This window comes from Lontra canadensis, unplaced genomic scaffold (assembly GCF_010015895.1).
Source record: "Lontra canadensis isolate GAN:19392208 unplaced genomic scaffold, GSC_riverotter_1.0 scaffold1, whole genome shotgun sequence".
NCBI lineage: Eukaryota > Metazoa > Chordata > Mammalia > Carnivora > Mustelidae > Lontra > Lontra canadensis.
In genome coordinates, this window is record NW_022630995.1 from 60,464,143 (window position 1) to 60,489,961 (window position 25,819).

At 42.2% G+C, this 25,819-nt stretch overlaps 1 protein-coding gene across 2 annotated transcripts in view; it reads left to right on the forward strand.

Annotated features, from left to right (window-relative positions):
- The first annotated feature begins 1,214 nt into the window (after positions 1 to 1,214).
- The window catches only part of CLNK (cytokine dependent hematopoietic cell linker), a 162,314-nt gene continuing 137,709 nt past the window's right edge, over positions 1,215 to 25,819 (forward strand). For both annotated transcript variants that reach the window (XM_032854983.1, XM_032854973.1), the window contains exons 1-2: positions 1,215 to 1,402; positions 15,323 to 15,375. In XM_032854983.1, the coding sequence (XP_032710874.1) occupies positions 15,365 to 15,375 (11 nt within the window). In that variant the 5' untranslated portion in view covers positions 1,215 to 1,402; positions 15,323 to 15,364. The remainder of the gene's footprint in view (positions 1,403 to 15,322; positions 15,376 to 25,819) is intronic.

Below are 25,819 nucleotides of genomic sequence, written 5' to 3' on the forward strand. Positions count from 1 at the left end.
ACTTCAGTAAAAATATGAAATTAAATTTATTTTTTTTTAAAAAGGTGAGAAATGAAAGAATCAGTTAAGTTAGATAACTTGCTGGAAGTCATTCAATTAAAACTAGAGTAATTCCAAGGCCCAACAGTCTTGCAGTTCTGCCTCCCCACAGGGCCTACAAGAGCCAGGAAAAGCTTTCTTTTCCTCCATCCCAGGAACTGCGGTACTTGAACATAATTAGGTCTCGAAAGTCTTGCTTTCTGTTTTTGTGTGTGTGTGTTTATTTATTTGTCTGTTTGTTTTCCCTGTGATTCTTCCATACAATCTACCCAAGGTCTTCATACCCTAGGTGGACTAGCCAGAGAATGAAATCTTGACACTTACTGTGTCAAGCATTGTTCCTTTCAGACCCAGAGGAAGCTCAGCTCAGTCTATACACTACATCCTTTATTCACAGATGCAGTGGATCACTCATCCATCAGGTAGTGTTTCTGGAGGTCTCATATTATGCTTTAGTGGCACTGCAAGAGGGTCCCAGGGAAAAGTAAGAGACCGATATTAATAGATGCCAAGCACAGTACAGGACACTCTGCAGGATGCAAGCAATGTACCAGATTACAGCAGGCACTTGAAAGAACTGGCTGCCAGCTTAAATAAACCAGAAGTAAGGCAGAGAGAAATTAAATATCCTGAGTGCCCAATATGTGCCCCAAACCTTGCTACATGTCTTAACTTACATTATTTTGTTCATTTCTTGGAACAGCTCTAAAATACAGATATTATTATCCCTTGATCATAGACATGGAAGCTAGCTGAGAAACTGCACCTTGTCCAAGATCACACAACTAACAATTAGTACAACAGGAGCAAGAGCCAGGCATTTCTCTTTCCAGACCCCATGTTCTATCCATCACACATGAGGGATCTGGTCCATGTGTCTTGTGTGGTCTCAGGGAGCCACTGGCAACATCAAGTCATAAGATAATTAGTATTCAGTGCACAAGTGAAACAAGACCAGAAAAACCCACATTTGATGCTTGAGTGTTGCTCAGCAATCCATTTTAGTGTGTTCTATAATTGTGATGGGTCACTCAGGGACTCCATGTGTCTTTAAGGACACCCTTTTGGGTCAGAAGACTTCAGCCTCAACGGCTTCACGTGCTGTGTTTCGACTGAAGAGGAAGTCCTACTCACACACAGGTCCTACCACCCTAATCTGTGGTCACATTTCACAGGAAACCAAACTTAAAACGGACCTAGGAGGGGCTTTCTGCTAAAGGACACTGCTTAGAATTGAAAATAATCCACTTCATTGCATTACGGATTACTGGCTCCCAGAGTTTTCTGCAATGCTGCCACGGTGGCCCCTCACAGGAGACCAACATCTCAGCACTGGACCTTGTGCACCTCCACGGCTCTTCAGGTAAACTAAGGAGGCCAGCTCCATCTGAATGGGCATCTCACTGGCATAAATGATCATTAGGAAAGAGCTGACACCAAGCAAAAAATGTTTTTATAACATTCAATGCTGGGCCTTCTATAAAACATTGAATGGCATAAAGAAAGCCAGCTCCCTTAACTCAGTTTTTAAAGAATCCTTCATTCTGCTGGAAGAAAAAATCAAGATATATGCCAATTAAAAATTAAAACACTAGATGTTTTCAATCTTCTCATCCTGGAGCTTAGACCCCCTGACTGTTTGCTACTAAAACCTAAAGGCCAGCCTGGTTGCTGGCTTTCTTGGCTGACCTTCATTAGGATAGCCCCCTAGAAAGGCAGACACAATTCAAAGTAGGTCATTGGAAGTAGAAGTTAACTCCTGGAGCCCCTGTGGATAGATGTTTCTTTTTTTAATGTTCTAAATTGAAATAATTTCCTTTCTGGTTTGGTGTGACTTTGGAATCATGCCAACCATCCTTCCACTCACGGGAGTGAGGAGTCCAAGAGTAAGAGTGAAGGTGGGTACAGTGTTCACCCTCCAAGATGCCGGGAGGCATCTCTGCCAGGTGTTTCTTGGAGAGAACAAACAAGACATCAGTGAGTGAGATAGAAAAGAGAGCTGATGTCCTCAAAATCTGTCTGCTTTAAAAGATACTGACATGGCTGCACTTTATCAATACCGATTTTTTTTTAATTGTGTGCAAGTGTTACTTATCTGATTTCCTCTTTGTTTTATTGTAGCATAGACCCTCAATGATGTTGCTCCATTGGGTTCCTGGGGGGCCCTCAAACCGCAGGGAATGGTTATTTCAAATCTCAGGAAGACAGCTGTAGGCCAGGTCAATTGGAGGTCTACCAGAAAAATGACAGTACTTCAGAAAACCTCTGAGAAACTCAAGATAAAATATGCCCCAGAGAAGCAGGAAATGCAACTGGCATTTACAGCTCCATCTCTTGCTGGCCAGTCTGTAGGTGTTAACTCCCTTGATCCTCACACCCAACCTTTTGAGTTAGGTTAGTATTTTCCCCCATTTACAGAGGAACTTGAGTGGTCCAAGTAAATGTTCAAGGTTGCCCAGCTACTAATGCCATAGGAGAATTCAGAAGTACCCTGAATGACCTGAGCTGGCCGATAAGAACGATGTTTCTTGGCAGCTTCCTGGGGTTCATCTTCCTGGGGTTCATCAACACTGTTCCTGGAGCAGTGTTAGAAATATTTAATGGGGATATTTCTCTTCTTTTCTCCAAGGAGCCCACTTAGACAACTCCATGAACAAGACCATTCTAAAACCAAAGATTATCCTTTTCTGTACCATCTGGCCAGTGCTGGCCTTAGCATCAGGGGACCATATTTCTAGCTCACTTTGCCATGAGTCAGGTTCTGTCCTGGAAAGACTGTGGGATTTAACATCTGATGAGTTGATCAGGATCCAAACTCTTGCCACTTGGACCAATCCTCAATTCATGCATCTTTATAATGGACCAAGATCACATAACACTTGCACTGACAACTTTTTAGCCTCAATAATATACTATTTATACTAAATGAAATATGGCACATATTTAACACTTAGTAAGCACTCAATAAATGTCAGCTTACTCATCATTACTTTCCTTACCCCAAATCAGTGCTGACCTTACTCTTAAAACATTCTCATAATTACCATGGAATTATTAATATGGATGAATTTATGAATATTTTATTTTAATGATCTCATTAAACAATAGTAATATATCACAGTTGCATAGTCTTGTACAAGCAGCGTTTGCTAAGTGGACAGGGTGACACCAGGTCATTTAAGAGATGTTGCCACTGAGGCTCTGGGAAGTTGATGTGGTTGTACAATAGATTGAAATAGAAAAAGAAGACTCTTTGAGGTCAGTCAACACTGTATGTGAATGTGATGTGTGACTTGTGTGTCTTTGGGTAAGTGACTTAACCTCTCTGAGCTTCAGTCAGCTGTTGATGATGTGTTATAACTCAAAACTGGGTAAAATAATACACTTTGTAAGTTCCTGTGAAGATGAGAGCAAATGTACATATGGTGTCTGACACAGAAATCACGTTCAGGAAATAGACAAGTGGCAGCTGAGAGGTATCACTGCCAAGGTCAAACAGTGAGTAGCAGAGCTCACTCTAGAAGCATCTTTTTATGAACACCACTACATAAAGCACTTACATTCATATGTCAACTATAATTCAATAATATTTTTTAAAGCAGTTATAGACAATATTGTAGACAATTGCCATGGTCTACCAAGACCTGAGTTCTGAAGAGCTCCTCCAGGCTATACCTACCCGTTCTAGTGAGAAAGATACAGGGCTCTAAGGGGTTACATCATTAAGCAGAGATAACTACTTGAATCTAATTCAGGTTGAAGATTTTTACTGATGAAACAAAATGTCCAGTGATGTTGCAAAGTGAATTATCAGTAGTCTGGAAAGATATGGTTAAAAGTTCAGTATCAGTAACTTAAAGAAAAATTACCATGGAAAACAGAACTGTGAAAAAAGTCACTATGGAAATATACTTTGTGGTTTTTGTTTCATTTGTTATTTTGTGGATGGAATACATTGGAAATCATCATCATGGTTCACTCTCTTTTTTTAGTAGGTGTATTTAGTCTTACTCTGTACAAAAGGATGCTGGTGTTCAGAGAGATTCCCTACATTGTCCACTTTACACAGTGAATAAGAGGGAAAGCCAGAAATGGGACCCGGGTCTGCCTGAGTCCCAAGCTCCTGCTTTGTGCATGAGGCTTCCTCAGTGCTCTGCTGGATATGTTCAGGGTCATGATCATAACATCATTTTCTTTCAAACTAAACAACAGCATTTTTTGATCTCTCAGATAGACCACAAGCAATAGCAAATTGGTGTATGAGTTTGGTTATTTTATCTCATTGGTGATGCTAATTGAAGGACTATTTCCCAAACACTTCAGCATAAGAAATAGAAGTCCACCATGCTGACATGACACTGTGCATAGTTACCCACCACCTAAACCAAGAGGAGTCAAAAGAGCTGAACATGACATGGAAATTCCATATCCATGTGTTTGAAGACACAGCCTTCCATTGTGGTGGGTTTTCTGTTGAATTTAGTGTGAGGTAAATATGAGGGGTGCCTAAGGCCCAGACCCAACCTCTCAGAGAGTTAAGCTTTTGTGGGGTTCTGGTGGACCCGTATTTAATCATGGGCTTTGCAGATTTCATCTAAGGTATTCAAAGTTGATAGGACTCAGCAGTATTATCTCATTCTGGCATTCTGGTCCATGTATCTATCTTCTGTGACTGTGAAGTGATAAAAGTGACTTAGATTATAAGTTCCTTTCCAATAGGCATATCTATCCAGGAAACCAAATTAATGTAGGGAGGTACCTTCATGAAAAGAAAGTCAGCTGTGTCATTACACTCTCTCGACTCCCTGAACTATCGATAGTCTGATATCTTGATAGGCACCTGGGAGCCACTCTGCCCCATAACTCCTATGGATGTTCATAGCTCAGGTCCCCCTTAGTCCTGGGCATGTCCGGGGATCTCCTGACCAGCTCTACCTCTATGGGCATTCCCCATAAAAACACTTCCCAACCCCAAACTCTTACTTCTGTTACCAAGATCTTCCTACTACTTGGCTCCACCTACTCTTTGAGAAAGAAAGAACCTGGGTTTGGGTTCAGACTGTTACTTCCTAGCAGAATGATTTCAACAGCTTATTAAATCTCTCAGAATACCAAGTCATCCTTTATAAGATGGAATTGCAATACCCACCTTCTGGATGTGTGGGGAAGAATGCGATGCAATACATAAAAAATTATGTATTATAGTGCAAGGCAATTATTAAGAGCAAAGTAAAGGATAGTGGCTATATTATCATTTTTAGCACAGTTATCATCAGCTTAATTTGTATTCAAGCAAACTTCCATTAGGTTCCTTGGCTTCGTTTCCCTTTTTAAGAGTTTTGACCTAAAAAAGTCCTGTTTTAAGGTGATTTCTCCAGAAAGCTAATTTCCTCATTTTCATATTTATTTTAATCATTCATCTTTCAAAGCCTTGGAAGTATCTTACAACTCCTCAAATGTACCAATCCTCTAAAAATATTAAGACTTAATGAAAAAAGATACAAATTTCTTTAGAACATGTTCCTTGCCAATTTGAAATCCTACTGTCCTTCACAGTACTGATACTTTTAGAAATTGCTCAATAGTTACCTGCTGAACTAGATGGCATAACCATTTATAGTTGACAAGATACTTTCACTTCCATCATCCCATTTGGTCTTCAAACCCATCCTATGAGCAAGGGAGGGTGAGTGTTTATATCCCCTTTTTCAGACTGGAGAAACAGAGTCAAAGTTGCACAGTGCTCTGTACGGTTAATCACACTGGGTCTTAAAGACTTGCTTCCTATCTTGCCAGGCCAGTGATCCTGAATAAAACAAGGGGGAGAAGAAAGAGTTAATTATATGGAGGAAGCTCAATTCAGGGGTTAAGTTCTAAATGCACTTGAAGTTTCAAAGAAAGCAGTGACCTCATCTGAATCCATACTGTGCATTTGTTCACTAGACAGATTTGGCTCAAGAGGGCTCTTGCTGAACAAAATGACAGAATTGTTCAATATTGAAAAATCTAGGTCATTTGGATTGTTGCCTTAGGATGGAATCTAAAGTAAACAGGGTGTCCTACATAGGGTTCTGGCATTCAGCAGATGGTGTTATTGTTATTGTTGTTGTTGTTGTTGTTGTTACTGATTACATTACTCTCAGTTCAGTGTCTATTAGATTACCTGGCTTTTCTTGTCCTGTCTTTGGGCTTAAAGATGCTCTTGAACTTCTTTGAGACCCACCTTACTGTGAATCAGATCCTCAGAAAATGACCAGCATATAGCTGATGCTTAATAAATGACTATTTTAAGGATGACAACGCTTTCACTATGGACCTTTAGATGTCCATGGGGGAGGTAGGGTCCCTGGACCAGTCTCCACACAAGGGCCAGCCTGTAAACTTTGTCAGGTAATGGCAGAGAGATGATTGATGGGTAGGTAGGTAGATAAATAGATAGACAGACAGACAGATAAGGGCCTGGAAGTACTAGCCCCACTCAGTATGTTTCTGCCTTGATTTTATGAAAGCCAGATGCAAACAGGTTGAAGTAAACAGGTAAACCTTTATTTTTTTCTGATTTTGTTTTAATTTTTATTGTGTTATTTTAGTCACCATACATCATTAGTTTTTGATGTAGTGTTCCAAGATTCATTTCTTATTATAACACCCAGCACTCCAAAACATCTGATTAAGCTCTCAATAATTTACATTTTGTTTTTGCTACAGTCTAGTTTTATCTGAGCAGTAAAACCACTTCAGTGATAAGAAAGCAGGAAGAGGGAAGGGTGGGAGAGAAGAAGGAGAAGGAGGAGGGGAAGGATGAAGGAAGAGAGGATGGAAGGAAGAGAGGGCTGTGAGAAAATAGCATGAATGAGTGAGAAAAAGGATAAAGCAAGAGGCTATTTACTACAAAATGGGGAAAAGTGGGGAAAGAAAAACCCTACCACGGAAGGAAGGGAACATTTTCTGCAGCAGAGAAAAAGGTATGACTTTTGAAAACAAAATGCACCAGGGGGGATATATTCCAAAATCTATAGTTTGCATCAGATCATTAAGGGTGTTTTCAAAATCATTTAAAATAAGAAAAAAAAAATGGATGCAGATACACATTACCTTGAGATACTTAAGGGAGGTTACTTGTTACCAAGACAATTGCAAAATCTTTTTTTTTTAATATGCCCATACTTAATAGCAGAAAAACTAGGAAAGCAGTCTCCTATATTCCTCAAAAAAAATCTATAATAACAATCCATTTAACTCAAATGCCTCCATTTGTTGGAAATCCAATAAAATTAAATGTTATACTTAATTAAATGTAGCTGATTGTTCTGACCAGGGTACAGAAATAGAAATCCAATCAGCATACAGCTTCCTCTACATCTGAGCATCTCTAAGATGTAACTTTCTCATTTTTTGTATGAAAATAGAAGAAAGCCGCATATAACTGTGACCAAATCAATAAACATCTGCATCTGAGAAGTCAGATGTTTCAACATGTTTACTCAAAGCATATGCATGTGTGCATGGACAGACATACATGTGCACGCACAGACACAAGAGCACACTCCTTGGTCCTCATCCCCAAAATATTCACACGGTAACCCCTCATTCCCTGCCTCAACTCCGAGTGACATCTGTCGTTTGGGATCTGTTGGATGTGACTTTAGAGAACTAGATGTGTACTGTATGCATTTTATGCTGGATTTTTTCTTGTTTTCATGGTTTAATGAAAAAAAGCATCAAGCCTTAATTCTGACCCTCCCCTCCAGCCTTGACCCAATTTCAGCTGCAGAGCTACATCGTAGCTTCCTGACCATCTCTAATATCCTCCCCACCAGTTCAGAGTTAGCTTTCAGCCATTTCCTGTGTCCATTCAGGTACAGTCATTACTGGCATGATGTTTCTTAAACTTTGAAATAAAGAGGCTAGCATTTTTATAATAAGCCTTATCTCTGAGGAATAAGTGAGAAATATTTAAGAGCAAAAAAAAAATCTTCACCGTAAATGCATTGTTTTTCCTTCATAAAATATTAATTTCAGATCAGGTGAAATGCAGCAGAAATATTTATGATAACATGTCTCTTTGCAAGCTCAGTTTGGTAGCACTGGTGAATTCCCAGTGGAAAACAAGAGTTCTCCAGGATAACAAGGAAATGTGATTTGTTGCTTTACATATTTCCAATTGTTTAAACTGCTTATGGTACCATAAGGGTATTAATTATTTTCGGATTAAGATCTGCACCAAAATCCAATCCATTTATAAAACAAGTCTTCCCTTCCTAACATATTCACTGAGACCCCAGATGAATTTCAAGCTTAGAAACAGCCATCCTGGTTTTAAAGCCCAAATCAAATGTACGTTCTTTGGAAATCTTAAGCAAACATCTATCTATAGGACCTTGCTTTCTTTATTTTAATAGTTTTCTGAAATATTTATGTGCTTTAACCATCAAATCCATTATCTTCTTAAAAAATGTTTTTCAACCCACAAAGTACTTAGTGAGCTAACTGAATGTAGTAACTGAGACCATCCCTCCAAAACTGTGGGGCTATTTGGCCAAAATGGATGCTTAGTGCAGGGACTCCTCTACTCTCAGGACCCCAGCCATGCTGTGCTCCTCTCTTTGATATGGCCCTCTGTATCCCTTGAGAGCAACGGATTGGCTTTTAATGTTGGTACCATAGGGTAAAGTAATGTTGCTCAAACTGGACTCATTTTGGACCCCAAGGAGTTCCAGAGCCTTAGATGTCTGTAAATCCCATGAGAATTCTGTCACTGAAATGAAAGCACAGATCTCTAAGCCAAAATGAATTAAGAGTGTATTCTGTTTTTCCTGCCTAGGCTTTGGAAGCTGGTACATTAGTCCGGCAATTATAGCGCCCATGTTGGCATTTAAAATGAGATTTGCATTGGCATCTAACATTTAATACAGTTGATATCTCTCCTTGTTGGAGAAATAAACAGTGATCATGAAAAGAGGTGGCCTGTCCTCACAGACTCCCCAGGGCCCCAGGATCTCCTGCCGGGTTCCTCCCTGACTGTGGGCCCCCACAGGCAGAGTGCAGTCTCTTTTTGGGAATCCCACGTGCTTCTGCCAGCATTCCCACCGCAGAGCCAGCTCTGGACATATCAGTGCCATTTGCACCAAGGACCCTGCTGGGACTGACAGATGGCACCTGAGCATGCCTTCTCTTTGATCACAAAAGCCACGTTTAGCCTTTGTTTCTGTGGCTAACTAGGAAGAGAAACTGAAGGAAATGCCCCAATTCCTATAAAAAAATAAATAAATAAATGTACAAACACATGAGATTTTTCTCCCTGGCTGGACCTTATAGTATCTCTGGGTTGTTCTTTTATCTTGAGCAATCTCTAGACCTGGAAGCTCCATGATGGCCTCAGGGTCCCCTCTCCCTTCCATTATCATGCCCCAAGAAGGAGTCAGGACAACTCATAAGGAGCAGTAGAGAAATGAGTAAGGTAATCTTCCACTGACCCCAAGAAGGTGCATGGACCCCTCTGGTCATGCTTTCCTCTGTGTTCCAATACCACCATATATTCCTCTATTATTTACAGACACATATTTAATATAGTTGCTTTTAGTGCCATGAAGAAACAAACCAGTGTTACAAGACAGGGCCTTGTTCTGTGGTCTCTAATTCCTAATATCTACATGGATGGTGCTTAGCACATAACAGAACCTCACAGAATACATGAACAATTCCAAACCCAAACAACAGTCGTGGGAGCCTGGGTTTTACTTACCTATAGCGAGACCTGACACAGGAATCACTGCCTGGTGAGATTCGAAGCCTTTCCCACTCTTATCTGTGGTGTCAGTGTTGGATGCGGTGGGTTTGCTTTACGCATTTCACTGAAAATTAACACAGAAGTAACTTCAAGCATATAGAGTTATTATGATCAGTGGCATGGCTGAATTTCCATTTAGGATGAGCCGGGGACAGTGAGGCAGATGGACGTACCCTTTGGTACTTCATTTAGGAATGAGAAAATGCCAGTGTGTGGCCCCAGGCAGAGAACTGAGAAGGGAAGCTCTCACATCCACTTCATTCTGCTGCCATGCGCCTCAAAATACCCGGGGCATTTTTAAAAATATCGGTATCTGGGCTCCACCCCAGGACAACTGGATCAAATTTTATGGGGCTTCAGTATTTGTAATAGCTCCCCAGGTAATTCTGAAGGTCAGAGAGCTGTGAGAACCCCTGCTTGCCCCACCCATGGTCATGAGCAGAGGGAAGTGCTTCTCATTTTTGAAGACGAAAGCCTCTAAGTCATACAGGACGTTTCATCTTAAAGATCAAGTTAACGTCAATCCCTATCTTTCCATATCTTAGATAGCTTAGGTATCTTTCATGTATCCTCACAGGAGCCCTACCATAGCTGTTGTGTTACCCCCACATCACGTATGAGCGAACTGAGGCTCAGAGCAGGTAGATTGTTGCCCCAACGTATTACTAAAAAGTATCAAGGGCAATGGTTTGCAACCCCAGCTTATTGTATGTGCAATGTAGGGCCCGTTACTTAACTTCCATAAATGTCAGTTTGGTTTTGTTTAAAATAATGATGATAATACAGAACCTACAGGGTTACCTAGGTTGGAGCAGGGACACATAATAGGCATTGGATGTTCATTACATACACATGTCAGGAAAGAAAGAGCCTTGATAATGTACCGCCTTCTTAAAGTCTATGGACATGAAATACTTTCTGTCTGCCTCGCCACACCTCATTCTCACCACATCCTTTTCAAAGTGACTGAGATCAGACAGAACTACAGCATTCTGGGGCAGCTCTTAGACACTCGGAATAAAGCTAAGAGCGGCTTATCTTGGAAAGCGCCACCCATTACATCATGCTGATGCCACCACCTGGTTGGCTTGTACTTTGTTGTGGGTCACTAAGACCCCAAATTTTGCTTTCTAAATGCTAGAAAGTTTGGATGCCTCTCACGACATTTTAAAATTCTTTTTATATAATAGGCCGTTCACATCTCTCACAAGCTGCTAGTTATATCTGTTCTGAACACTTACTAAGATTTTAAATCATGAGCTGTTACAGATCAAATAATTTACAAAGGTTGAAGGACACGGCAAAAGTTAAGGGTTTCCTCCCCAGCCCCTACCCTGTCCATTCCCGACGCTGTCCATGTGAGGACTTCAGCAAAGCCTCTGCAGGAAGCTTGATTAGAGAAGACAGTAAAATGGGAGAAACATAAGAACATACATCCAACTTTTTTAGACTATTTTTTGTCACCAAATATGAAAGAATTACAGGGTTTTTTCTTTAGGATTTTTTTTTATTATTATTTCTTTTCAGTGTTCCAGAATTCATTGTTTATGCACCACACCCAGTGCTCCATGCAATACATGCCCTCCACTATACCCACCACCAGGCTCACCCAACCTCCCACCCTCCTCCCCTCCAAAACCCTCAGTTAGCTCCTCAGAGTCCACAGTCTCTCATAGTTCATCTGCCCCTCCAATTTCCCCCAACTTTGAGAGAGCACAGAGAGAGAGGTAGAAGCAGACTCCCCACTGAGCAAGGAGCCCAACATGGGGCTTAATCCCAGGACCCTGAGCTGAAGGCAGATGCTCAACTGACTGAGACACCCAGGCACCACAGAATTATAGTTTTGTTTTTTTTTAATAGAACTATTCTTTGTATCTTTTTTATATTCATTTTTATTATGTTGTGTTAGTCACCATACAGTACATCATTAATTTTTCATATAGTGTTCCATGATTCATTTTTTGCGTATAACACCCAGTGCTCCTTGCAATGCATGCCCTCCTTAATACCCATCACAGGGCTAACCTATCCCCTCACCCCACTCTCCTCTAAAGCCCTCAGATTATTTTACAGAATCTTTGAGCTGGAAGAGACCTATTTGGCCAAACTTGATCATTTTTCAAGTGAAAAACTGAGGCAGAACACTTCAGTACCTTGTTCAAGGCTATACAGAAGATGGCAGGTGAGGCTGGAAATCAGCTTCTTCCCTGGGGCCACCTCCCCAGGCCTCTGATCTGAAGCAGTAAGCCCTTGGAGGGGACTGTCCTGCACCCTATGATCTTTCCATTAAAATTATCTTCCTGTATCCCATAACAACATTGCTAACTGATGCACTTAAAGAAATGAAGGCAATTGCACTACTGGGTATTTACCCCAAAGATACAGGTGTATTGAAAAGAAGGGCCATCTGTACCCCAATGTTTATAGCAATAATGGCCACGGTCGCCAAACTGTGGAAAGAACCAAGATGCCCTTCAGCGGACGAATGGATAAGGAAGATGTGGTCCATATACACTAGAGTATTATGCCTCCATCAGAAAGGATGAATACCCAACTTTTGTAGCAACATGGACGGGACTGGAAGAGATTATGCCAAGTGAAATAAGTCAAGCAGAGAGAGTCAATTATCATATGGTTTCACTTATTTGTGGAGCATAACAAATAACATGGAGGACATGGGGAGATGGAGAGGAGAAGGGAGTTGAGGGAAATTGGAAGGACCATGAGAGACTATGGACTCTGAAAAACAACCTGAGGGTTTTGAAGGGGTGGGGGGTGGGAGGTTGGGGGAACCAGGTAGTGGGTATTAAGGAGAGCACGGATTGCATGGAGCACTGGGTGTGGTGCAAAAACAATGAATACTGTTACGCTGAAAAGAAATAAAAAAAAAAATGAAGGGAGTGTTTAAGCAACACATTTAAGTGGTGGATGGTCCTGAAGTGGGGAAGGGGGAGCTAATCTGTCCTATGTGACCATAATCAAATAATTTAATTCCTCAAATATTAATATCCCACAATCAATATCAGTATAACCCTAGAAACCCAAATGTAACATAGCTGAGGTTACAGCAATCTGCAGACTTTGTTATACAAGTGATTGCCTGTGCATCTTTCCATAATGTTGTATTGTTTGCAAAACATTTTCAGATGCATCAACCGATTTCATACTTAAAACAGCACAGTAAAAGAAAGATTTATGCATTAGCATTTATAAATGAGGAGACACCGACTGCTCCTACAAGGTCACACAGACGGTTAAAAACAGTGCTGGGACCAAGCAGCATCCTTCAACGTTCAGTGCAGGACCTTTCCAGTATTTGGTGCACATTGTTTGTGTTATATGGGTAAAGGTTCAAGCCCTGTTCCCCACCTCCATGGAGGAGACAACTTTCAAAAAGGCCAAGCCCTAGATATACCACACCACATCCAGAGAGGACTGTCCGTGGATGAGAGCCTAGCAGCTGTCTCCCCTTTCCATGCAGCGACTCACTGGAAGCAGAAAGTGGGGCACACAGCTGTGAAGTCACACACAGGGTTTCTGAACACCTGGAGCTTAGTCTGGCTCTTTAATAACTCTCCTGCCGTTACTGGTCCAGGACATAGAGCTCAAGTCCAAAGCCCAGTCTTTGTCATTCATGGTCCCTAACAATCAAAACCCAGTGGATCCCTTCCCATGTACTATCAACATTCAAGCTGCTGACCCCCGTGTTCCCACAAGCAGGACAAAGCGTCTCAGGAACACTGGGTATTCTAACATCTTCATATCTTTGCACATGTCACTGCATTTGCCCAACACACTTCCCCTACTTCTGGGCTAAGAAAAGGTAGACTCACTCTGCAAGACTCAGTTCAAGGACTCTCTTGTGAAGATTCCCCTGGACTCCAAAGCATAGAGGATTTGTTTTGTTTCAGATGCATCTGTTTTTACAAAGCATTTAGATAACAGCCATCCTAGAAAGAGGCAGAATCGATATGATACTGAGCTTTAGGAGTGCCTTGAGGACAGAGACTATGCCTTTTTGGGCACAATATTTGCACAAAGTAAGTTTTCAGTAAATAGCAGTTGGATAGATGGATGGATAAATGCCAACAGATGGCTGGCAGGATGATCTAGAAGTGCCTAGAGCTCAGTGGGGTGTAATATGGTAACTGGCCAGGAAATGTCATTTTTAAGTCCTATGCATTCAGACTTCTCTTGCACATGGGTGATTTGGGGCACTTAAGTTAACTTCCCTGAACCTCATTCTTTTTACCATTGAAGTCCACTCCCTACCCTGCTATGCTCAGACGGGAGTCTCAGGAGGCTGATGTAGAAACTGCAACAATGCCTCCTCACCCTTGGGTTCCTGTTGAGTTTGGCCAATGGGAGACAGCAGCAGGAGATTCTGGCCAAGAGAAGTGTGAGATGGGGTTTTCTCACCCACCACACTTCCTCCCTGTCGGTCCCTCATACTGTGAAAGCCTCGGTTCCCTTCCCACTAGCCCCCTGTCTGGGTCCCAGTGACCCCTATCTCCCCTGACTCCTCCAGGCCCAAGCATGGCAAAAACACACCCAGGCCCTTCACTTTCCTTTATGGTTTCCCCATACCTTGTTCATACATTTAAATTTTTTTTTTTAATTTATTTATTTGACAGAGAGAGATCACAAGTAGGCAGAGCGGCAGGCAGAGAAGGGAAAGCAGGCTCCTTGCTGAGCAGAGAGCCCAGTGTCGGGCTGGATCCCAGGACCCTGAGCAGAAAGCAGAGGCTTAACCCACTGTGCCACCCAGGCACCCCCGTTCATAACCTTTAAACCATCTTTTTATTAAACTTCTCAAATTATCAATTTGAACATGCTATCTGTTTCTTGCTAGAACTCCAACTGATACCCTGGGCAATATCCTTCATACCCCCAGGGCCTTTGTGTAGATTAAGTGTAATCACTGATGTAAAGCTCCTACTGAATACTCCCAGGGTCCCTACGGCTAATTTATATGGTAAACGGAGTTAATAATCTCTCTTATGTGAGTGAATACAAGCCACAAATAAAATGTTGTGTTCTGTGCGAAGTGCTATAGAATTGAAGCTTCCCAATAAATATTTCATGGCAGGTCACGCTTGGAAAGGGGAAACATTCCTTCTCCCGCATGAGCACAGGCGCCCAGAGCAGAGCCCCCCCCCCACCCCCCTCCAAGCAGGGGCTAACACATCCTGGGTGCCCAGGGGAAGTACACAATTGCACGCTAGGGAAAACTAGACTCAGGATGTGTGTGCTCAGCTCCCCGAGGCAGACGGGATGGATCCTGACAGAAAGAGGACAGCATGTCAGGGAAAAGTCCCCTCCCCCACCCCGCTCCAGAAATAAACCAATTATCGACCTGGATTGATTCTCTCCCCATCACTTCCTCTTAGCTGGCACCTGTGTCCCATTTTAACAAGAAACGACAGTAGTGTTCACCAGAATTAAAACATGATGTGTCTAGCTCAGTAACGAGTTCACTTTTTGTTTCTACAGGCTGAACTGAAGATCCCTCTTATTTGCGGGGCACCAAGAACTATGAACAGACAGTAAGTACCATGACGTCACTGTGAGTCCCAATCTCCCCTCTCTTGGCGGAGGAAGGAAGGGTGTTCCCGCACCCCCGTGAGAAGGGCATTTCCGGTTTCAGGGCTGAGCCAGAGAGTCCGGGGTCAAGGTTGTGCGTGTTCGTGTTCACTGAGTATCTTTCCGATAACACCGGCTTTTTCTGTGGGCAGTCCACTTGTTCTTGCCCAGCATGGGAGTGCCGCCAGGACAGGGACAAGACACCCCAGCACCAGAATGCTAGAAGGCCACCCCCAAATACCACCCATTGTGTTACACCCCATTGCCTGAAGGTAGAACCAAAGTGACCATGGTTGTCACACTTGTTCCCACCGCAGAGAACTTAGAGTCCAGCTGTCTCTTTGTGGAGCACCCAGAGGGGTGAAGTGGTCAGTTGAGGGTATCCTAATGTGTATCTGATTCCACAAAAAATACCCATCCTGTTCCTGATGTCTATGACTATAATAAATAAAAAAGAGCAGACCTCCAATTCGTAAGAGATATCTATAATGAAAAACACACACAAAAAAAATGTTTTTAATTGAAAAAATTTGGTGTACAAATTTTAAAATCAATCTACTTTGCTTTATTGTGCCAGTTGGAAAGGTAGTGCTGTTATTCTCACTGTCATTGTGTGAGACAGAGCATGAGTTTCAGAGTTAGGAAGACCTAGTGTGCATCCTTTGTTTTGCTCCATCATTTTACAGCTGTTTGATATTTGGGGCATTACCTGATCTTCCCTCCAGAAAGAAGGGTCTGTCCTGGAGAAGGAGAACTAACTGGTTTCTAGGTGGATTCCTGGCCCTGGAGGGAACCTGGGGGACAGCCCAGGGTAACCAGGGGATGCCTGGGTCTCCTAGGTGGGTGCTGGAGGCAGGGTTGGTGTCCAGAGTGACACAGAGGTGGCAGTTCCAGCATCACAGCTGTCCCAGTTGCCCCTAGGTGTCTGGAGGGGGGCAAACTGACACACAGCCAGACCCAGGCCTGTGGGATGTAGAAGCTGGGGCTGTTGCATCTCTTCTTGCCATGGAAGTACAGCGGAAGCTTCCCGGCAGATGGTTCACAAGTGGGCTCTGCCTTTGGCTCAGAATCTAGCTCATGGAGCATCTCCTCAGTGTGAGGTGCCAGGACACCCCTCTTTTCTTTGATCTTACGAGTGTGGCGGCGAGTGTGGCCAGATGGCAGGTACTACCACCTTCTCTGGGCATCAGCTTCCTGGTCTAAGTGACTCCTCTGAGACAGCACAGAAAGTGGGGATGGAGCCAGGGCTGGAACTGGAGTCTGATTCCCTATTTATCCCGCTCTGCAGGAAACTGAGGAAGGCAGGGGCTGGGCAGGTGAGGCCAGTGTAGGTCAGAGAGCTGGCTGATCAGGGTCGCATGACAAAGACAATGAACTATAATCATTGATGGACATGGCAGTCAGCAGCTTCACTGTAAGATAAACAAAGTCTGTGGCAGTGGAATGAATGGTAAGGCAGGTGCGTCTGCTTCCCACCAACCTGGGTGGCTTAAAACAACCAAAACTGTGTTCTTTCAGAGTTCACGGAGACAAAAGTCCAAAATCAAGTTGTGCACAGGCCCCTGCTCACTTCAAAGCCTCAGAGGAAAATCCCTTCTTACCACCACTGCCACCTTGTCCCCAGTTTCTGGTGGCCCCAGGTGTTCCTCAGCTTGTGCCTACATCACTCCGCTGGCTGTCTCCACTCTCACTGGCCTTTTTCTCTGTGTCTATGCCTTCTCTTCCTCGGCCTGTCTCAGATCTCCCTCGTGTTTCCCTTGTAAAGACATTTGTCATTTGATTTAGGGTCCCTCTAATAATCCAGGATGATTTAATCTCAAAATCCTTAACTTAATTACATCTGCAAGGACTCTTCTTCCTCATAAGGTCATGTTCACAAGTGCCTATGATTTGGGCATGGAAATATTTTAGGGCTGTCATTCAACCTGCTAGGGCATGCTTTATTTCCAGACCCACCCCCTTCTTGGGGGGCACTGTGGGGTTACTTTGACAATCTCAGCAGTATTTGCTATAAGTTTCCAACTGGTTTTGTGATTGAGAGCCCCTACCCTGCATCCCTGCTTCTGTTTCTCCCTGTGATTCCACACTATGCCAACAGTCTCCTGCATAGAGAAGAAAGGTGTCTCCCTCCCATGAGGACTTTGGGTAGCTTTTATTTTTAGCCAGACAGTTGACCTCTTGGCAATCTCATCTCATCAGGCTTCCAAAAGGAGGCTTTAAGAGTTCAGCATTAAAATTGTGTGTGATGTGAAGCTCCCAGAGGACAGACTGCATAATCACAACTTCATAAACATTCCTTTTCTCTCCTTAGGATCCTGAATCAGAATCTGTATTTTCACAAGCTCCCCAGTTGATTTCTAGCCACATTAAAGTTTGAGACACACCTGGTTAGAACAGTGGCCCAGAGAGCTCTCTCCCTTCTGGCACACTTGAGAAGCAGCTATGATATTTGCCAAGATAGGACTCAGAGAAGGCCGTCACATATGGGATGTTGCAAAAGCATAATTTGGAAATTTTTGACCCTCCCACCATATACACACATACACACACACACACAGGTTTTGTCCTGCTCCGCCTTGGGGGAGCACTCCTTTCTCTGTGAAAATCATTAGACCAGGGTGGTAGATTTTAAACCTGACTGAACCATAGGATCATCAAGGAGGCTCCAAATGAAAAGCAATTTCAGTGTCCTCCCCCAGACCAAAGGAATCAGAATGCCTGTACACTGACTTTACTTATAATGCTCAACTCAGTCTTATCCACAGCTAGGGTTGCAAAATGCTATTGGAAGAGGTCTTACAACTCTGTAACCTGGAGTTCCTTGTAATTTTTTAACCTGGAATTCTAAATGGCCTTTGTAACTACAGCTAGTCCCTTACTGTCTCCCATTGGGCACTTTTACAATGAATGAATGAATGAATGAATGAACAAATGAACAAATGAATGAACACAAATGAAAGGATGGTATAGAGATAAATTACACATTTGCACACACACACAACGTATGTATACATATATGCACAATACAAGTACGTGCACATTTATTTCCCTATAAATGTGTCAGTTCAGTCAACAGCATTTACTGAGTATGCACTGTACTGGGTTTCAGGCTAGGGACCTCTCTTATAAAGAAGAGAAAGTTCTAGTCCTTACCCTCAAATGGCATTAGCTGTATGTTATGCAGATCATTTTAGTCTTATACAAAAAGTGATGGGAGAGCACCACCAATGCTAAGGACACTGGATATCATGGTCCTAAATTCCTTCTGAAATTAGCAGGCTATTTCATATTTCTTCTCCCTGCAACAAACTTTCAGCCTCCTGAACAATCTTTCAAAGTACTAAAGTTCCACTCCTTGGAGTTCATCGGTGCTGTTAGAGTAGAGTAGACAGACCTACCTACTCCTTCGGGGCTGGATGAAGGGGTCTTGGCGTTTGGTTCCAGGATCTCTTCATCATTCTGAACAGAACTGATAAGAACCTTGGTGCTACAGCTCTAAGTGTTTTGAAAGAGATGGAGGTCATGGGAGTGATTGCCTTTAGGACCTTACAGTAAGCAAATGCCCTACCCTGGCCAGGTTGCTTCGGGCACTCAAGAGGGAGACACACTCAACACATCCCAGATTGGAGGCTGATGGGGGCAAGCGCCCCTGTAGTGCCCACTTTGAACTGTGCTGAAAAGGTATGATGGCTAACTGACTTTGCTCATTGTTAAAATTACTCAGTCTTCATGGAAATTTTAGAAAATATATAAAAGTACAAAAAATGAAACTAAAGTCACCATTTACCTTAGCATCCAAATAATACCACTATTTTGCTGCAGGTTTCTGAAGTCCTATTTCTGTATCCTTGTGTAATATATTAAAATTTCAGCAAACCTACTTTTAACACTTCTGCTGTTTTCATTCATTCAATCACACCATTTTGTGTTATGAGCATGGTCCCACATTATGACCTTCTTCAAAATCACAGTGTTTTAAGGCTAGTGCTTAAACAAGGTTCACAATCATTTAACCATGATTCCAAAGCCAAAGCCTCCAAAATACTGAAAACTGTCTGTAACTAATTTGGCAGTAAAACTTGACCTACAATGAAATGAAGTTATGTATGCTCTTCATTTATCCCTCTTACTGCTAATATATCTTCATGTTTCACAGCAGAAATGACCAGACATTGCTCCAAAACCTACAGGTGAAATTGCTGGTATCATTACATGCACAATATTACTTTCCAAAAATCCAAAATATTCTGAATCCCTAGCCCTAAGGAATTTGGGTGAGGAATGGCAGACATGTATTTTATCCAGTGGTTTATTTTATCTTGACCTTGGTGTTGGACATTTCAGTTGTTACCCATAAAGTTTATGAGGCAGTTTTATTGCCAATTTAAACTTTATACTCCAGGAGTATTAGAGAAGGCTGTGTCACTCTGGTCCCTAGCATGCAATGCTGTGTCCTATCACATTTAAAACAAATCATGACTGTCTATTATTTAACAGGGACACAGGTTCAATCAAGTTATCTGACAACATCCCACTATTTCTTCTCTTATTTTAGGAAACTTGTCTTTCATATTCCTTTATTTGGGCAAGAGTTGATGGTAAACAAAGCAAACCAATAAAATAGTTTGAGAGCTAGAGAGAATCTTAGAGGTATGGAATTCAAGCTGCTACCCATGACTATAACTCCAGACTTGAGAATCTTCTTGAATACTCACTACCTTCGGAGGCAACCAGCAGCTTAAAAATTGGAGGAAAACTCCTCTTTGTATTGACACCAACAAAGCCAACTTCCAGGCTGTGTTATTTGTTGACCCTGTACATTTCACTAAGGAAATAATAATCTCCCCTGCCATACTTTTCCAACCTAAGTGCACAGTCTGGTTGTGCAAAAGGAAGGGTAAAGAGATAAACAGTGCTACAAACTAGGAGTGCCTACAGGCCGGCACACCACTAGCCATTTGCATGAGGATATGTGCCACACTGTGTGGCTATTTAGCACAAAACCCCACTCCCAGGTCACCACATAAGACTGCCAGCCAGGGTAACATGTCTCCAAATTCAGAGTCAGCTAGAGTCACATGTGTTGGATTCCAAAATCCATGATCATTGTACCATATTGAACTGTTTCGTGATGATCAAGAATATCATCTTTATGTATTTCTCATCAGGGACACATCCCCAAATCGAACGACTGTTTTGCTTATGAGAGGCATATTTTCTCTTTGAAAGCTGGCATGATAAAAGCCACTCAATTGCTGGGTGGGGATGGATATCAGCTTCTCTCCAAAGAGCCCAGCTCACTGTCTGGTACACAGGAGATGGCCCATAAATGACATTTCCCTCCATATGTATGCATGATAAAACTCCCAGTAAACTCCAGGTCATTATTTTCCTCCATGATATAGGTGAACAACCCCTGCCTTCAACCTCGGGGAACAACTTCGTTTTGATTTGCAGAAATTCATAAGTGTAAATCCCACTGAATCTTGGGGAAACGAGAAACTGCAATTCTGGCATCCCGAGATCAGAGTCTTGCACCCAGCAGAGTCAGCAGTGTGGCTGCCTTCCTAGTTCCCAAGAAGTAATTATGAACCAGCTCTCGGGCCAACCAGGCCCATCCGCTGGTGCCATCAGAGTCGCATCGCTACCATTCAGCTTCGTGGTTGGCTGGTAATTAAAAAGCTGCCAGCTGTGAGAAACACAGCTGAGATCCAGGGCGAGCGTTGCCAGAGGTTGCAGACATGGCCGGTGGTTCCTGTGCAGGGACAGCAGGGGCGGCTGGCCCTGAGACTCATGGAGATAGGTGGGGATGGGCCAATGGAGAAGTCCAAGATAGCCTTCTTTCCCCTTAATGGCAAAATTACCAGCTGGTGCAGGAACGACCTGACTTCACTCACCTGCCGCCACTCGGGAAACTTCCAGTTGACCAAACTTGGTGTCCTGCTGACTAGCCACAAGGTTGGACTTTTCATGCTTATGCCTTTAACAACATCACAAAGAATAGAGAAGGCTACGACTTATTTTGAGTTTACTGCTGTCATACCAGTAATGTATATTCATTGTAGGAAATTTAAAAATACAAAGACATCCATACAAAGGAAAAAGACCATAACAGAACAACTGAAAAGTGGTCAATGTTATAGACATATTTTAAGCTTTCTTATAAAACTATGCATTCTATTTTGTTTTTTTAATGTTAATATAACTATTTTCCAGTGTTTCTAAAGTCTTTTCCATAGCTTTATAATCTTTCATCATTTAGACACATCATATTTTATATTCTCCCACTGCTACAAAACAATACACTTTGACAAGTTCTATTAATACCTCTATGTCTTAAGATATTGTGTTTTATCACCTGGCAATACACAAAACCAACCACCCCAGGGAAGTCCCATGAGCCAGGCCAGTGTTTGGAGAACCTGACCCACAATGACAGTTTATAATAATTGCATAGTATTTGAGTGTGTAAATGTGCAGAGAAATTGAAAGCAAGGTCCAGCATCTCAGCTTGGGTCCTCCATGAAGTCTAAACCACTAGTCACCCACTTGTTCTAGTCTCCATATACACAACATTCCCCCTCCAATAAGACACAGGAAGAGAGGAAAGTGGGCCTCATGAAAATTTTGGTCATGTTCAAATGCACCTGATACCAAAACGCTGAAAAAGTTTTCAAAAGTTGTGGAGGGACTTGATTTGGGATCAAAAATCAGGAACCTAGGGGCGCCTGGGTGGCTCAGTGGGTTAAAGCCTCTGCCTTCGGCTCAGATCATGATCCCAGGGTCCTGGGATCGAGCCCCGCATCTGGCTCTCTGCTCAGCAGGGAGCCTGCTTCCTCCTTTCTCTCTGCCTGCCTCTCTGCCTACTTGTGATCTCTGTCTGTCAAATAAATAAATAAAATTAAAAAAAAATCAGGAACCTAGAAAAAGGTACTCATTAGAAAAAGCAAAATGAATTTCCCAGAGCCCTGGATACACAGAATTTCAGTATTCCTGGTGAAGAGAGATCAGGTCACAAACCAGAGCACAAGCCAAATATCAAGTAGAAGAGTAGGAGAGCATCCTTTATGGTTCTGTTCTCACTTTCCATTCTTTACCATAACTTTTTCTGGAGGGGGGTGGGATTTTTTTTTTAAGATTTTTTTAAATTTTTTTATTTGACAGAGAGAGATCACAAGTAGGCAGAGAGGCAGGCAGAGAGAGAGAGGAGGAAGCAGGCTCCCTGCTGAGCAGAGAGCCAGATGTGGGGCTCGATCCCAGGACCCTGGGATCATGACCTGAGCCGAAGGCAAAGGCTTTAACCCACTGAGCCACCCAGGCGCCCGAGGGTGGGATTTTTTTTCAGTGATTTTATTTGTCTTTGTTTCTTAAATAAGCAGGCTTTTATTGAACTTTTTATTTTGAACTACTTTTAGACTTACAGAAAAATTGCAAAATAGTACAGAGTTTCCATCTATCCTTCACATACATACTTCAATTTTTTTTATTATGTTCAATTAGGCAACATATAGTTACATCATTAGTTTTTTTTTTTTAAGACTTTTTTTAATTTATTTATTTGACAGACCGAGATCACAAGTAGGCAGAGAGGCAGGCAGAGAGAGGAGGAAACAGGCTCACTGCTGAGCAGAGAGCCCGACGCGGGGCTCGATTCCAGGACCCTGGGATCATGACCCGAGCTGAAAGCAAGGGTTTAACCCACTGAGCCACACGGGCGCCCCACATCATTAGTTTTTGATGTAGTGTTCAATGATTCATTAGTTGTGTATAACACCCAGTGCTGATCATAACACGTGCCCTCCTTTTTTTAAGATACATATTTTAGGAGCTTAAAAATTATTCTGTTGAGTTAGTCAAAGAGGAAAGTAATAAAGTCAAATGTTTATTTAGCTCTCGAAACAAGGAGGCCAAACACTTTCGTGATTAAGAGAATGGACTCTGGAGTCATCTACTGGGATTATCAGCTCTACCACTTACTGGCTGTGACATTTAAGGCAATTAATGAGCCTCTCTGAGCCTTTGTTTGTTTTTGTTTTGTTTTGTTTTTATCTATTAAATGGAGGTAGTAGCTATCTCAAAGAAACTTGAGAAGGGTTAGGTTAAGTGACTTAATATACGCAGTATGGGGTGCTGTGGTGGGCAAGTCATTTAAGCATCTGCCTTTGGCTCAGGTAATATAATCTCAGGGTCCTGGGATCAAGTCCCAAGTTGGGCTCCTAGCTCAGCAGGGAGTCTCTTTCTCCCTCTCCCTCTCTCTCTGCCTCTCCCCTGCTGTTTGCACTCTCTCTTGCTCCTCTCTCAAATAAATATAATCATATATATATATACATATATATATATGCAATATGTTTAGCACTGTGTCTGACATGGAGGGGGCACTCCACAGATGTTATAACAGATTGTATTTTCTGAACATGACACATGCTATAGTGCAATGTGACCTGGATACTTCCCATTCAGAAGTGAATCTTTCCTCCACCTTCTTTAATGTGTGTGGGCCTGTGACAGCACTGACCAATGGAATATAACAGAAGGGACACTGTGCCAAGTCTGGGAATAGGCCTTCGCAGCCAGGCAGCTCTGGTTCCTTCCTTTGGAATCTGGCTTCCACTGGTCATACGCTATGACCACCATGCTGTGGGAAGTATAAGCCATGTGGGAGAAGCCCCCATGGAGAGCCAGGGAGGCTACAGGGCACCAGGCACCAGACATGAGAGCTGGAAAGCCATCTTGGGCATTGAGCCTGGCCCAGTCTGAGATAACCATCTGAATGCAATAGCAAGACAGAGCATCAGAGGAACCCTCCCAGCTGAGAGCCAGGAGAGGTAAAAATAAGTCCTCATTTCTAAGCCACTGCTTTGGAGTGATGAGTTATGTAACAATAGATGTCTAGAATAGATATTGTCTACTATTTTTATGATCACAATTATTACTTCATACAAGACCCTTTGCTGTTGAATATTCAGGATATAATTTAGAGATTCTTATGACTTGATATCCCACTTTAAAGAACATCAATTCTAGATGAGAATGGCAATAAATAACTAATAGTGGGCAAACAGAGTGCTAATAAAGTGTTCTTTGCCCCGTGTATGTGTGAAGTGCTAAAGGGACACCGGGGTTATTTTGTCTGGGAGCAAATCTTGGAAAAGGAGTGCAGTGGTTGATGGAAGAGACATCATCACAGAGGAAGTGACAGTTGAGCTGAGCTTGGAAGCTGATGCGATGGCACTAAGCAGCAAACAGAAGAGGGAGCAGGAATGAAGTAACCACCACAGCTGGAAGAACTCTATAACGATATAATACAAAGGGGTAACTTTAAATTGACTGATAATTTGATTTTTTTTATTCCTTAAAATCTAATTCTAAGTAATTGGAGAGAGAATTTCTTGGTGGCTTATGATGGATAGTAGAGTTCTACTTCGCACACCTCTTTATTAGTGGGGGTGGGGGGGAAGGAGCCACAATCTATAATCAGAAGGAGGATAATGGTCTGGGTTGGAATTGCAACATTTAAAAACTCCCATGATGTCGCCTTTTGGACAGGCTACAATTAGAGGAACTCGGGCTACTATTTGTTGCCATTGTTTGTTTGAAAAAAAAGTCTTTGAATAATGAATATTCTACACCCAGATACTCTTCTGTGGACTTTTCTGAGGATTCCATCAAAGATCCAAGATAAGTTATGTGGAAGAAACAGGAAAACTTCCTCTGCCATCATTGGCAAGGTCTTATTTTCTTCCTTTAGTTTCTTCAATTGCTTTCAATATTGATTAGAAACAAAACAGTAGTCGTAAGATATGCATAAAGTATTAAGAAAAATAAAAAAAATTCTATTTAAAATTACCACTGCTTTTGAAGTTTCATCCACTTTCCTGTGATCACAAATTCCCACCCCCACAGGGAAAAACTGTCCTGAATCCTGCGTTCATCCCTTACTTTAATTTTTCATTTTATCATGTGTATTTGTATCAGTTAAAAAAAAAAAAAAGTGTTTGGTTTTGCTCGGTTTTGAACCTTAAGCCCCCCAAAAATCATACCACAGGGTATATTTTGCACTCAGACTATGTGGTTTTTGACAGCTGGTTCTTCCAATTATGGGCTGTGAAATCTTAAACAAGTTAGTAAATGTCTGTGCCTATTTTCTCAACTGCAAAATTGAAATAATAACAGTACCCACTTCTCATGAAGGGGAGTTCATTTGTGTAAGACATTGGAAGTACTACCTAGAACACACAGTGTGGGCTCCATAAGTACTAGCCATTATTCTCCAATCCATTTTATGACTGCCCCAATTTACATTCCAAAGATAATCCATGCTATCGTGGATAGCCTTGATTTCATGGCTATATACTATTTCTTTATGTGCATAAAATACTATTTAATTATCCACTGTCTAGTCAGTAG